Here is a 14974-nt window from a genome sequence, read left to right on the forward strand (position 1 = left end):
TTAAAGAGAACTAAGATTAATGAAACTGGAGCATACTCATCCTCATCAAATTTAGAAATACCATTGACTGACGAAACCGGTGTGAACTCTCCCGTTTGCCCACAAGGATCAAAGAAGAGCAAGAGAAAAGGTAAGAAAATAGCACAAATGTCTAAAAATCTTAGTGAAAAAAAATCATCGGTTGTTAAAAAACTATCTCTCATGAAAGATATTAAGAATGTTAGAGAAAAGGAACTAATGGATAGGAAAAAAAGAGAAGAGGAGAGGAAACATAGAGCAACAATCATGGCAATCAAAGAGAAGGAGTTACAAATGCAAGCAGCAATGAAAGAACAAGAATTACAAACTCAGAGGTATATTAAAGAAATGGAGATAAATGCAAAAGAAAAGGAAATGGAAAGGATGGCTAAGGAAAGGGAAAGAGAAATGGATATGCAAATACTTAATGCTGACACGTCTACAATGAGTGAAAAACAATGAGCTCTTCATGAGATTACACGTGAGAAAATAATCAATGAATGGTTTACTTAATGGTTCCTTGTATTCGTAGAGTTAATTATTATGTTTTTATTTTTATTGCATATTACTGGTATATGATGTAGTCAGTGTTATTCATTTCTGATGTAACTTTTTAAATTAGTCAATATTATTGTGCCGTTATTGTTTATGAAAGTGACCGTTGCAAAACTAGCTATTTTAAACTAAGACAAGAAAAAACTAGCCGTTAAGTAGCCATTGCAAAACTAGCCGTTTTAAACTTATACAAGAAAAAACTAGCCGTTGAGAAGTAGCTACTTATTGCGGACACACTTATAAATATCAACTATCAATGATTCAGCAACTCTATTTCAACTCTTGTTTCTCACCTCAAAAGAATACTAAAAAAATACATCTCAAGATATGGCTAGAAATGTTGATGATATGTTTAATGGGGCTTTGTATGTTAAAAGAAGACGGCAAGATAACACACTCATGGAAAATTGGATCGATGAGTGTTTATTCAATAATTCAGAAGAAGAAGATACCGATAGAAGCTCTATCCCAACTCCTCGTAGATGGATCAACAGAGATCGAGAAGTAGGACATGATCGCCTTTTCCAAGATTACTTTGCAGATGAGCCGGTGTATAATGCTAACATTTTTCGACAGAGATTTCGAATGAGAAGACATGTGTTCCTTCGAATAGTAGACGCTCTCTCAAATGTCTATCCGAATTTCCAATAGAGGGTCGATGCAACTGGAAAAAGAGGCTTGTCACCACTCCAAAAATGCACTGTTGCAATACGGATGTTAGCATATGGCGTAGTAGCTGATGCTGTTGATGATTATGTGCGCATAGGCGAGAGCACTATAATTGAATGCTTAGAAAAATTTGTTGGTGTCATTTTGGTGTTCGAGGATGAATACTTACAAAAACCAAATCCAAATGATATACGGTGCCTGCTAAAAATGGCGGAGGGTTGTGGCTTTCCTGGCATGTTGGATAGCATTGACTGCATGCATTGACAATGAAAAAATTGTCCAAAGGCATGGAAAGATATGTACATGAGTGGTTATCGTGGGTTGCAACCATAGTACTTGAGGTTGTAGCATCTTCAAACCTTTGGATATGACATGCGTTCTTTGGAGTTTTTGGTTCAAATAACAATATCAACGTGTTAGATCATTCTCTAGTGTTTGATGATATTCTAAATGACCGTGCTCCGAAGGTAAATTATATGATTAATGGTAATAATTATACTATGGGATACTATTTAGCAGATAGTATTTATCCTGAATGGGTCACATTTGTCAAATCAATCTCAAAGCCACAAGGAGAGAAACACAAGTTATTTGCACAACACCAAGAAGGGCAAAGAAAAGATGTGGAGCGAGCATTCAGAGTGTTGCAAGCACGCTTTACAATTATACGTGGTCCAGCTCGCTTTTGGGAAAAGAAGAAGTTTGCAAACATAATGAGAGCTTGTATTATATTGCATAATATGATTGTTGAGGATGAAAGAGACACTTATGCAAGAAATTTTGCTCAAGGCTTAGAGTATGACGATGTCGAAAACGGCTTATCACAACCTCAGCTAGGGGAGGAAGATTTTGCACCATACCATCAATTTCTCCAAAGAAATGCCCAACTTCGAAATAGGCAGCAACATAGATAATTGAAAGAGGACTTGATTGAACACATATGACAATTTCACAATGCTTGTCGTCAACTATAGAGCTTAACTATGTTTTTCTTTATATTAAGTAATTTTACAAATTAGTGTAATCCCAAATTATATATTGTGTATTATTGTTATATATGAATTTTTTTAATATTAATATATTTTAATAGTGAATTATTTTTAATTTATAAATTTAAATAATATTATTAAAAAATAGTACCTACATTAATTTTAATTATTTTAATTAATTAATTAAGTGGGACTACAACAGAGACTAAAGTTAGTTTCTCGTAATGAAAAAAAGAGAGATGCTTTGAGTTCCTATTTATTGTTTATGATGCCAAAAACTGATGTGGAGTTATTTTTTATGACAGATAAATCATAAATAAAAATTAGGATGAATTTTCTACTAAAGATAGTCTAAGTGAACCCACCGAACCCATCTTTCTCATTTCTTCTTCTTCCAATCCATTCTCCCATATTCTCTTCAAATCACTCTCAAGTCTAATTTCTCAACCTCACTATTACAAACAAAACGGCGATACTCTACTAGGGAGAGAGACTTGTGAACTACACTCAATCCCTCTACTAAATACACAGGTGAGTATTTTAGTTGTAGTTTATTGTTATTATTTAATTTTTTTAAGCTAAAAGTAGTATAAAAGATAGTTTATAATTTTTTAATATTATAGTTGCTTATCAGTGCTAATTAAATTAGTTGTAAGTTGAAAAAGACTAATTAAAAAAAAACATGATTTTGTTGTAGTTGTAATAGTTGTATTAATGTTAGTAAATTATTGTTAGTTTGCATTATTGATTAGTTGTTTTAGTTTTATTTTAAATAATTTTTAAAAACAGATTTATTTAATAGTTGTTAGTTTATATTTTTTAGTGAATTAGGTTTTGTGTTAAAAATTTATTAAAATATATTAATCTTGATTATTATTAATAATTATTGATTAGGGTTTATTTTTAGACATTTTTTTATTTTTACATATTTTTATTCAAATTTTTTAAAACTTAGGTTTAATTTATATTCTTATTTATTTTAGTTTTATTTAAAATATTTAATAATAAAACTGAATTATTTTAATTATTAGTACATATTTTTAGGATTTATTATTGTATTTTAATTATTTATTGAAAAAACAGAATTAATATTATTAATTTTTAGCATATGTTTATTGATTTTTAGGTTTTTACAAAATTTATTGGAAGAAAGAAAAACATATTAGAAATATTATTATTAATACTTAGAATATATTTTTAGTAAATTATCTTTTAGTTTAAATATTTAATTAAAAGAGTAACAGTATTAGTAATTATTAGCATATGTTGTTAACTAAATTTAGTTTATTGTTACCATTAAAAAAATAGTATTATCATTAATGGTTAGTATATATTGTTTTTATTAAATTAGGTTTAGTGTTAAAAATTTATTAAAATATATTAACCTTGATTATTATTAATGATTAGGGTTTATTTTTGGAGTTTATTTTATGTTTACATATTTTTACTCAAATCTTTTAAAAATTAGGTTTAATTTATATATTTATTTATTTTAGTTTTGTTTAAAATAATTAATAATAAAATTGAATTATTATTAACGGTTAGTACATACTTTTAGGGTTTTTTCTTGTATTTTAATTATTTTTAAAAAACTAAAATTAATATTATTAATTTTTAGCATATATTTACTAATTTTAGGTTTGTTTGTAATTTTTATTACAGTCACAATTGGATTGCCTTCATCTTATTCTATTTGAGATTAATGACATGCAGATCTATAAAATACAACTGTACCTCTAATATGCTTTGAAGTTGTGGGACAATATCTGACTTATAGGGTTAGAAAACAATTTGACTTTTATCAAGACCCCCAGTAAAAACTATGAAACTTGGAGCGTTGCATAACATAGTACTGACGCATCTAAAAAATAAGAATTAGGGAGTAAAACATGGCAAATGGATCTCACAATGGAATAACAATTCTGTGTGCATCTTGACAAGTCAACATATCGACAACTATCAACCATATCCACAACCATATGCATACCCACCATACACATACCCATCATCGCAACAACAACCATACCCATCGCTATATTCATACCCATCACAATATCCATACCCACCATACTCAGAAGATTATGCACAACTTTTCACTCAACCATACATACCATTATACTCACAACCAGACCCACCATACACACAGGAATATGCACATCCTTCCACCTACCTTTCATATAGCCATATGGTCAGCCTTTTATTATGTGCAAAGAATACATATCGATACAGACGCTACAATATTCATTGTCACAATTACTAGGCACAGTGGCACACGATGAGGAACAATATAGACACATTATTGGTTAGGTACAGGGTCTTGAGTTGACTCAGTGGGCGAATAATTTATTCTCTACCCAAGACCATCTACATGTGTCGTTGCCTCAAGTTGTTCTTGGACGAATATCTTTAGATGCGAGGCATCTATTGCGGTCCTATTCTGAACACTCTAGGTCGAGAACTTCTGTTCTTTTAGTTAGGAGTGTCCATAGGGGGATTGGATGTCGCCAAACCCCAACTCGTATTCATATACCTGAGGGTGACGAAGAGGAGAACGACGATGCGGTTTATGAGACTCGTGCAGGTGAGGATGAGGTTGATCAGCCTAATTTAGGTAAGGATATAGTTGATGAGTTTGGTACAGATGATAATGTGGCTGATGAGTCTAGTCCAGGTAATGATATGGTTGATGAAGATGGTTCAGGTAATTTGATTTTTATTGTTGTATGTTGACTAGGATTGTATTTATGATTGATTAGGATTGGTAATATATTGATATGAATTGATCGTTACTATATTTGTTATTTTTTGTTATTGCGTAGATGCTCATGATAAGGGTTATGATCTTAAGGTTGACCCGACCCGTAAGAATCGATCTAGGTAGAGTCCATCACTGATCAAAAAGAGGGTTAAAAAGGGTGTTCTCAAGTAGGGCAAACCGTGAAGAAATGTATCTTTAAGTGAATTATTAAAAAGTTGAGTTAGTGGACATGTGCGATGTAACTTTCTATACATTGTTTTGTTTTATAGATGACGATGTACTAGTTTGAACTCCATGTGCAATGTGAACAACGCAATTAATTTTAGCAAAGTAACCACAACATGATTCAATATATCCAAAAGAGAAAAACTATAATTGAATATAATACTAAACAAAATGCAAGAAATAACTAAATTCACAAACTCTCCTAATATGAGAACTACGAATTTGGAGCCGAGTCACTGGCACTAGCATCACCACGGTGCGAACATCTACTTCAACTATGACCCTCCCCTACAAAAATCCTAAAATGCCTACAACCATGTAGATCACGAATATCCATCTCATTAAGAAGCGAATTTTCTTAGGATGACCTTTGGCCACTTGCTTGAGGTGGGGATTGGGTACCAATCTTGGTTCTTGATGCACATGCCATGTTGTTAGGTTTTCAAGTGGCCTGAATTGGGTTATATACACCTTTCAGATCTCTCCCATCGTGTGCACCTCATGCACATATTGTTTTCAATCCAGGCGCCAATTTGACAATAGGCAAAGACATGGGGACAAGAAATTTGATTCACCTGAAACTCACCACAATCACAATGCCGAAGATGCAAGTTTACTGCTGGTGCACAAATTGTGAATCACACTTTTCACAACTCGTACCACTGACCAGCAAGTGCACTGGGTCGTCCAAGTAATACCTCACGTGAGTAAGGGTCGAATCCCACGGAGATTGTTGGTTTGAAGCAATCTATGATTATCTTGTAAATCTTAGTCAGGAAGTCAATTATGTTTATCAGTTGAATTGCAAATAAACAAGAGAGCATGGATTAAAGGTTACTTGTTATGCAGTAATGGAGAATATGTTGGAGTTTTGGAGATGCTTTGTCTTCTGAATTTCTGCTTTCCTCTGTCTTATTGTTCACGCACGCACGTCCTCCTATGGTAAGCTGTGTGTTGGGGGATCACCGTTGTTAATGGCTACCTTCCATCCTTCCAGTGAAAACTACGCTCACGCGCTCTGTCACAGCACGGCTAATCACCGGTTGGTTCTCGATCCGGTTGGAATAGAATCCCTTGATTCCTTTGCGTTTGTCACTAACGCCCAGCCTTCAGGAGTTTGAAGCTCGTCACAGTCATTCAATCCTTGAATCCTACTCGGAATACCACAGACAAGGTTTAGACTTTCCGGATTCTCATGAATGCCGCCATCAATTCTAGCTTATACCACAAAGATTCTGATTAAGAGATCTAAGAGATACTCATTCAATCTGATATAGAACGGAGGTGGTTGTCAGGCACACGTTCATTGGTTGAGAATGGTGATGAGTGTCACGGATCATCACCTTCATCACAGTTAAGCGCGAATGAACATCTTAGATAGAAACAAGCGTGTTTGAATAGAAAACAGAAATACTTGCATTAATTCATCGAGACACAGCAGAGCTCCTCACCCCCAACAATGGAGTTTAGAGACTCATGCCGTCAAAGAGTACAAAGTTCAGATCTAAAATGTCATGAGATGCAAAATAAGTCTCTAAAAGTTGTTTAAATACTAAACTAGTAGCCTAGGTTTACAAAAAATGAGTAAACTATGATGGATGATGCAGAGATCCACTTATGGGGCCCACTTGGTGTGTGCTGGGGCTGAGATTTAAGCAATTCACTTGCAGAGGCCATTTGTGGAGTTGAACGCCAGATTTTGTGCCAGTTTGGGCGTTCAACTCCAGCTTTTGATCCTTTTCTGGCGCTGGACGCCAGAATTGGGCAGAGAACTGGCGTTGAACGCCAGTTTATGTCATCTATCCTTGTGCAAAGTATGGACTATTACATATTGCTGGAAAGCCCTGGATGTCTACTTTCCAACGCAATTGAAAGCATGCGATTTCTAGTTCTGTAGGTCCAGAAAATCCACTTTGAGTGAAGGGAGGTCAGAATCCAACAGCATCAGCAGTCCTTTTTCAGCCTTAATCAGATTTTTGCTCAGCTCCTTCAATTTCAGCCAGAAAAATACCTGAAATTACAGAAAAACACACAACTCATAGTAAAGTCCAGAAATATGAATTTTTCCTAAAAACTAATGAAAATAGACTAAAAACTAACTAGAACATACTCAAAACTATATGAAATTAACCCCAAAAAGCGTATAAAATATCCGCTCATCACAACACCAAACTTAAACTGTTGCTTGTCCTCAAGCAACTAGACGAATAAAATAGAAGACTAATAGGTTGAGAAGCAATAATATCTCAGAGTTTTTGAGTGAAGCTCAGATTCTAATTAGATGAGCGGGACTAGTAGCTTTTTGCTTCCGAACAATTTTGGCATCTCACTTTATCCATTGAAGCTCAGAGTGATTGGCATCTATGGGAACTTAGAATTCAGATAGTGTTATTGATTCTTCTATTTCAGTATGATGATTCTTGAACACAGCTATTTCATGAGTCTTGGCCGTGGCCCTAAGCACTTTGTTTTCCAGTATTACCACCGGATACATAAATGCCACAGACACATAATTGGGTGAACCTTTTAGATTGTGACTCAGCTTTGCTAAAGTCCCCAATTAGAGGTGTCCAGAGTTGTTAAGCACACTCTTCTTTTTGCTTTGGACCTTGACTTTAACCGCTCAGTCTCAAGTTTTCACTTGACACCTTCACGCCACAAGCACATGGTTAGGGACAGCTTGGTTTAGCCGCTTAGGCCAGGATTTTATTCCCTTAGGCCCTCCTATCCACTGATGCTCAAAGCCTTGGGATCCTTTTTATTACCCTTGCCTTTTGGTTTTAAGGGTTATTGGCTTTTTCTGCTTGCTTTTTTTTTTCTTTTTTTCTGCAAGCCTTGTTCTTTGCTGCTTTTTCTTGCTTCAAGAGTCATTTTTTTTATTTTTCAGATTGTCAATAACAGGTCTCATGTTCATCATTCTTTCAAGAGCCAACATATTTAACAGTCTTAAACAACAAATTCAAAAGACATATGCACTGTTCAAGCATTCATTCAGAAGACAGAAAGCATTGCCACCACATGTTACTAATTAGAATTTTTCTTATTAAAAACTCGAAATTTTATTGCCTCTTATTCAAAAGATCTACTATTTTATTCATGTTTGCTGATGATGAGAAAAATAGACTATAACTTAATTGGGGATAAAATCAAAATAGACACTAATTACTACTAATGATCATGTAATGAAGACACAAACATAGATAAGTACTTAACATAGAGAAAACGAAAAATAGAGCAAGTAAGAACAAGGAATGAGTCCACCTTAGTGATGATGGCCTTTCCTTCTTGAGGAACCAATGATGTTCTTGAGCTCTTTTATGTCTCTTCCTTGCCTTTGTGGCTTGATTCCTAGTGATTTTTGGTATTTCTATCCTCAGTTGCTTCTAATAATTATGTGGAGGGAAGTGCATCCCCTGAGGTATCTCAGGGATCTCTTGATTTGCAGCCACATGTTCTACCACTGAGCTATAGATCCTTCACATAATTGTTTTACCACACCAAACTTAGAATGTTGCTCGCCCTCGAGCAAAAGGAATAGATGAAGAAGAAGATGTGGAAAAAAAAACTAGGATTATGAGGAGGGAAGGTGGGGATCCTGTGGGGTCCACAGATCTTGAAATGATCCTGTGAGATCCACAGATCTTGATGTGTCAAGGCATTTACATCCCTGCACCAATTTAGGCATGCAAAATGCCCTTGCACACAACTCTGGGCGTTCAGCGCCAGGTTGGTGCCCATTTTGGGCGTTCAACGCCCATTTACTAGCCATTTCTGGCGTTGAACGCCAGAACCATGCTTGTTTTGGGCGTTCAGCACCAGGATGTTGCCCATTTTGGGCGTTCAGCGCCAGAACCATGCTCTGTTCTGGCGTTGAACGCCAGATAGGTGCTTCCTCCAGGGTGTGATTTTTCTTCTGTTGTTTTTGATTCCGTTTTCAATTTTTAATATTTATTTTGTGACTCCACATGATCATGAACCTAATAAAACATGAAAAACCATGAAAATAAATAAAAATTGGGTTGCCTCCCAACAAGCGCTTCTTTAATGTCCTTAGCTGGACTTTGTTGAGCTTTTAATCTAGCTTCAACCTTGAGCACTCTTGCTCGACATTGCCTTCAAGATAGTGCTTGATTCTCTGTCCATTAACAATGAACTTCTTGTCAGAGTCAATATCTTGAAGCTCTACATAACCATATGGTGATACGCTTGTAATCACGTATGGTCCCCTCCACCGGGATTTTAATTTCCTGGGGAATAGCCTGAGTCTAGAGTTGAACAGCAGAACCTTCTGTCCTGGTTCAAAGATTCTAGATGACAACTTTCTGTCATGCCACTTTTTTTATTTCTCTTTATAAAGCTTGGCATTTTCGAAAGCTGTGAATCTGAATTCCTCTAGCTCATTTAGCTGGAGCAATCTTTTTTCTCCTACTAATTTGACATCAAAGTTTAGGAATCTGGTTGCCCAGTAGGCTTTATGTTCCAGTTCTACGGACAGGTGACATGCCTTACCATATACAAGTTGGTATGGAGAGGTCCCTATAGGGGTCTTGAATGCTGTTCTGTAAGCCCACAGAGCATCATCCAAGCTCCGTGCCCAATCCTTTCTACGGGTACTTACTGTCCGTTCTAGGATTCTCTTTAATTCTCTGTTAGAGACTTCAGCTTGCCCATTAGTTTGTGGATGATATGGAGTGGCCACTTTATGGCGAATTCCATACTGAACCATGGCAGAGTAAAGCTGTTTATTGCAGAAGTGAGTGCCCCCATCACTAATTAGTACTCTAGGGACGCCAAACCTGCTAAAGATATGTTTCTAGAGGAACTTCAGCACTGTTTTAGTATCATTGTTGGGTGTGGCAATGGCCTCAACCCATTTTGATACATAGTCAACTACCACCAGAATATAAGTGTTTGAGTATGATGGTGGGAAAGGTCCCATGAAGTCAATTCCCCATACGTCAAACAACTCAATCTCCAAGATTCCTTGTTGAGGCATGGCGTAACCATGAGGCAGATTACCAGCTCTTTGGCAACTGTCACAGTTACGTACGAACTCTCGGGAGTCTCTATAGAGTGTGGGCCAATAGAAGCCACATTGGAGGACCTTGGTGGCTGTTCGCTCACCTCCGAAATGGCCTCCATATTGAGATCCATGGCAGTGCCATAGGATCCTCTGTGCTTCTTCTTTAGGCACACACCTACGGATTATTCCGTCTGCACATCTCTTAAAGAGATAAGGTTCATCCCACAAGTAGTACTTTGCATCAGTGATTAATTTCTTCTTTTGTATACTGTTGTACTCCTTGGGTATGAACCTTGCAGCTTTATAGTTTGCAATATCGGCAAACCATGGGGTTTCCTGAATGGCGAATAAATGCTCATCCGAAAAAGTTTCAAAGATCTCAAGAGAGGGGAGGGGCGTCCCTTCTACTGGCTCTATCCGGGACAGATGATCAGCCACTTGGTTTTCTGTCCCTTTTCTGTCTCTTATTTCTATATCAAACTCTTGCAGAAGCAACACCCATCTGATAAGCCTGGGTTTTGAATCCTGCTTTGTGAGTAGATATTTAAGAGCAGCATGGTCAGTATACACAATCACTTTTGATCCTACTAGGTATAATCTGAACTTGTCAATGGCATAAACCACTGCAAGTATTTCCTTTTCTGTGGTTGTGTAATTTTTCTGAGCATCATTTAAAATGCGACTAGCATAATAAATGACGTGCATAAGCTTGTCATGCCTCTGTCCCAGTACTGCACCAATGGCGTGATCACTGGCATCACACATTAGCTCAAATGGTAATGTCCAGTCTGGTGCAGAAATTACTGGTGCTGTGACCAGCTTAGCTTTCAGCGTTTCAAACGCCTACAGACACCCTGTGTCAAACACAAATGGCGTGTCAGCAGCTAGCAGATTGCTTAGAGGTTTTGCGATTTTTGAAAAATCCTTTATAAACCTCCTATAGAATCCTGCATGCCCCAGAAAGCTTCTGATCGCCTTAACATTGGCAGGTGGTGGTAATTTTTCAATTACCTCTATTTTTGCTTGATCCACCTCTATTCTCTTGTTTGAGATTTTATGCCCAAGGACAATCCCCTCAGTCACCATGAAGTGATATTTTTCCCAGTTTAAAACTAGGTTGGTCTCTTGGCATCTTTTCAGAACAAGTTTCAGGTGATCCAGACAGGAGCTAAATGAGTCTCCATATACTGAGAAGTCATCCATGAAGACTTCCAGAAATTTTTCCACCATATCAGAGAAAATCGAGAGCATGCATCTCTGGAAGGTTGCAGGTGCATTACACAACCCAAATGGCATCCTTCTATAAGCAAACACTCCAGATGGACATGTGAATGCTGTTTTCTCTTGATCCTGGGGATCTACTGCATTCTGGTTATAGCCTGAGTAGCCATCCAAAAAACAGTAATAATCATGACTTGCCAGTCTTTCTAGCATCTGGTCTATGAATGGTAAAGGAAAATGATTTTTTCTGGTGGTTGTATTGAGCCTTCTGTAGTCAATACACATGCGCCACCCTGTAACTGTTCTCGTAGGAACCAGTTCATTCTTTTCATTATGAATCACTGTCATGCCTCCCTTTTTTGGGACGACTTGGACAGGGCTCACCCAGGGACTATCAGAAATAGGATAAATAATTCCAGCCTCTAGTAATTTGGTGACCTCTTTCTGCACCACTTCCTTCATGGCTGGATTTAGCCGCCTCTGTGGTTGAACCACTGGTTTGGCATTATCCTCCAATAGGATTTTGTGTATGCATCTAGTTGGGCTTATGCCCTTAAGGTCACCTATGGACCACCCAAGAGCTGTCTTGTGTGTCCTTAGCACTTGAATAAGTGCTTCCTCTTCCTGTGAATTTAAAGCAGAGCTTATGATCACTGGAAAAGTATCACCTTCTCCCAGAAATGCATATTTCAAGGATGGTGGTAATGGCTTGAGCTCGGGTTTAGGAGGTTTTTCCTCTTCCAGAAGAAATTTCAGAGGCTCTTTCATGTCCTCTAAGTCCTCCAAATCAGGCTGAACATCTTTAAAGATATGTTCCAACTCTGATTCGAGACTCTCAGCCATGTTGATCTCTTCTACCAAAGAGTCAATAAGATCAACTTTCATGCAGTCTGTTGATGTGTCTGGATGCTGCATGGCTTTGACAGCGTTCAACTTGAACTCATCATCATTGACTCTCAGGGTTATTTTCCCCTGTTGGACGTCAATGAGGGATCGTCCAGTTGCTAGGAAGGGTCTTCATAGAATGAGAGTAGCACTCTTGTGCTCCTCCATTTCCAGCACAACAAAGTCAGTGGGAAAGGCGAATGGCCCAACCCTGACAATCATGTCTTCAATCACGCCTGATGGGTATTTAGTGGAGCCATCAGCAAGTTGGAGACATATCCGGGTCGGTTTAACTTCGTCAGTTAAGCCAAGCTTTCTGATAGTGGATGCAGGTATTAAGTTGATGCTTGCCCCAAGATCGCATAAGGCTGTCTTGGTGCAATTACCTTCTAATATGCATGGTATCAGAAAACTCCCAGGGTCTTTAAGCTTTTCAGGAAAGCTCTTCAGAATGACTGCACTGCATTCTTCAGTGAGAAGAACTCTTTCTGTTTCTCTCCAATCCTTTTTATGACTCAAGATCTCTTTCATGAACTTGGCATAAGAAGGTATTTGCTCGAGTGCTTCTGCAAATGGAATCTTTATTTCAAGAGTCTTGAGATAATCTGCAAAGCGAGCAAATTGCTTATCCTGTTCCTCTTTCCGGAGTTTTTGAGGATAAGGTATCTTGGCTTTATATTCCTCAACCGTAGTTGCTGTAGGTTTATTGTCTACAGAAATGGTTGAAGAAGCCTTTTTAGAGGGGTTGTTATCAGCATTTGTGTGTGTCTGATCCCTCACTGGCAATTGAGTGCCAGAGTTAGAAACTGGAGTGACGTTAGACGCCAACTCCTTGTCTGTTCCTGGCGTCTGAACGCCAGAATTGTGCCCATTTTGGGCGTTCAGCGCCAGATCTTGCCCAGTTTGGGTGTTCAACGCCAGATCCTTGCCCATTTCTGGCATTGAACGCCAGTTTTGCCTTGTTTCTGGCGTTGAACGCCAGTTTTGGGCATGGTCTGGGCGTTCAGCGCCAGCCTTCCACCAATTTTCTGGCATTTTAGTGCCAGAATTATTTTTTCCTGGGCTCTTACTGTCCTCAGGTGAATTTTGGGTGGTTTGCTCATTCCTTAGCTTTTTGCTGCCTTGAGGTGGGGTATTTAATATTTTCCCACTTCTTAATTGAACTGCTTGGCATTCTTCTGTTATTTGTCTTGACAGCTGCTGCTTTGTTTGCTTAAACTGTTCTTCCATATGTATATTAGCCATCCTTGTCTCTTGTAGTCTATCTTTGAATTCGGCTAATTGCTTTGTTAGGAAGTCCAATTGCTGATTGAATTCAGCAGCTTGTTTCACAGGACTAAGTTCAGCAGTTGCTGTTTTAACCTCTTCTTTCATGGAAGGGTCACTGCTTAGGTACAGATGCTGATTCCTGGCAACTGTATCAATGAGCTCTTGAGCCTCTTCAATTGTCTTTCTCACGTGGATAGATCCACCAGCTGAGTAATCTAGAGACATCTGAGCTCCTTCTGCAAGCCCATAGTAGAAGATGTCTAACTGAACCCACTCTGAAAACATTTCAGAGGGGCATTTTCTTAGCATCTCTCTGTATCTCTCCCAGGCATCATAAAGAGATTCATTATCTCCTTGTTTAAAGCCTTGGATGTCCAGCCTTAGCTGTGTCATCCGTTTTGGGGGAAAGTATTGATTCAGGAATTTTTCTGTCAGCTGTTTCCATGTCCTTATGCTGGCCTTAGGTTGGTTATTTAACCACCTCTTAGCTTGATCTTTTACAGCAAATGGAAACAGTAATAGTCTGTAGACATCCTGATCTATTTCTTTATCATGTACTGTGTCAGCAATTTGTAAAAATTGTGCCAGAAACTCTGTAGGTTCTTCCTGTGGAAGACCGGAATACTGGCAACTTTGCTGCACCATGATAATGAGCTGAGGATTCAACTCAAAGCTACTAACTCCAATGGAGGGTATGCAGATACTACTCCCATATGAAGCAGTAGAGGGGTTAGAATATGACCCCAGAGTCCTCCTAGACTGTTCATTTCCGCTTAGGTCCATGATGGAGAAAGGGAGATGATGTAAAATAGAGAAAATATTTTTATTTATTTATTTATTTATTTATTTCGAAAATAAAATAAAAATAAATAAAAGTGGGTGAAGATTTTCGAAAAATTGAGGAGAGAGAAAGTGGTTAGGAAGTTTAAAAAAAATCTGAATTTTAAAAATTGATTTTCGAAAAAGATGCTTTAAAATAGAGAGAAAAGATATTTTTAAATTTTAAGAAGAGAGAGAAAAACAATAAGATAGCACAAGATTTAAAATTTTTAGATCTAATGCTCCTTGTTTTCGAAAATTTTTGGGGGAAAAACACCAAGGAACACCAAACTTAAAAATTTTAAGATCAAGACACAAGGAAAACTCAAGAACACTTTGAAAACTCACAAGAACACAAGAACACAAAGGAAGAACACCAAACTTAAAATTTTTTTAGAAAACCAAAATAAATTTTTGAAATTTTTGTTTTTTGAAAAATCAACAAGAAAACACCAAACTTAAAGTTTGGCACAGGATTTAATAGAAAAAAATATTTTTGAAAAAGATTTTAAAAATATGATAGCCAATTACCATGAACATAAA

General features: G+C 37.3%; 1 protein-coding gene across 1 annotated transcript; it reads left to right on the top strand.

Annotated features, from left to right (window-relative positions):
• The first annotated feature begins 900 nt into the window (after window positions 1-900).
• LOC110268405 (uncharacterized) lies at window positions 901-2156 on the top strand. Its single transcript, XM_088491205.1, has 3 exons — window positions 901-1122; window positions 1225-1474; window positions 1663-2156. Exons 1-3 carry the CDS (start codon window positions 901-903, stop codon window positions 2154-2156), a joined length of 966 nt encoding a protein of 321 aa, XP_088347331.1.
• The last annotated feature ends 12818 nt before the right edge of the window (window positions 2157-14974 follow it).

Source organism: Arachis ipaensis, chromosome B10 (genome assembly GCF_059453495.1).
Source record: "Arachis ipaensis isolate K30076 ecotype BB chromosome B10, ASM5945349v1, whole genome shotgun sequence".
Taxonomy (NCBI): domain Eukaryota; kingdom Viridiplantae; phylum Streptophyta; class Magnoliopsida; order Fabales; family Fabaceae; genus Arachis; species Arachis ipaensis.

Bases quoted from the DNA above. Each gene is read 5' to 3' on its own strand.
- LOC110268405 (XM_088491205.1), top strand. From the start codon at position 901: ATGGCTAGAAATGTTGATGATATGTTTAATGGGGCTTTGTATGTTAAA. The intron at 1,123-1,224 runs GTGTATAATGCT...AATTTCCAATAG, and splicing joins ATTACTTTGCAGATGAGCCG to AGGGTCGATGCAACTGGAAA. The intron at 1,475-1,662 runs GCATGTTGGATA...TCAACGTGTTAG, and splicing joins GGAGGGTTGTGGCTTTCCTG to ATCATTCTCTAGTGTTTGAT.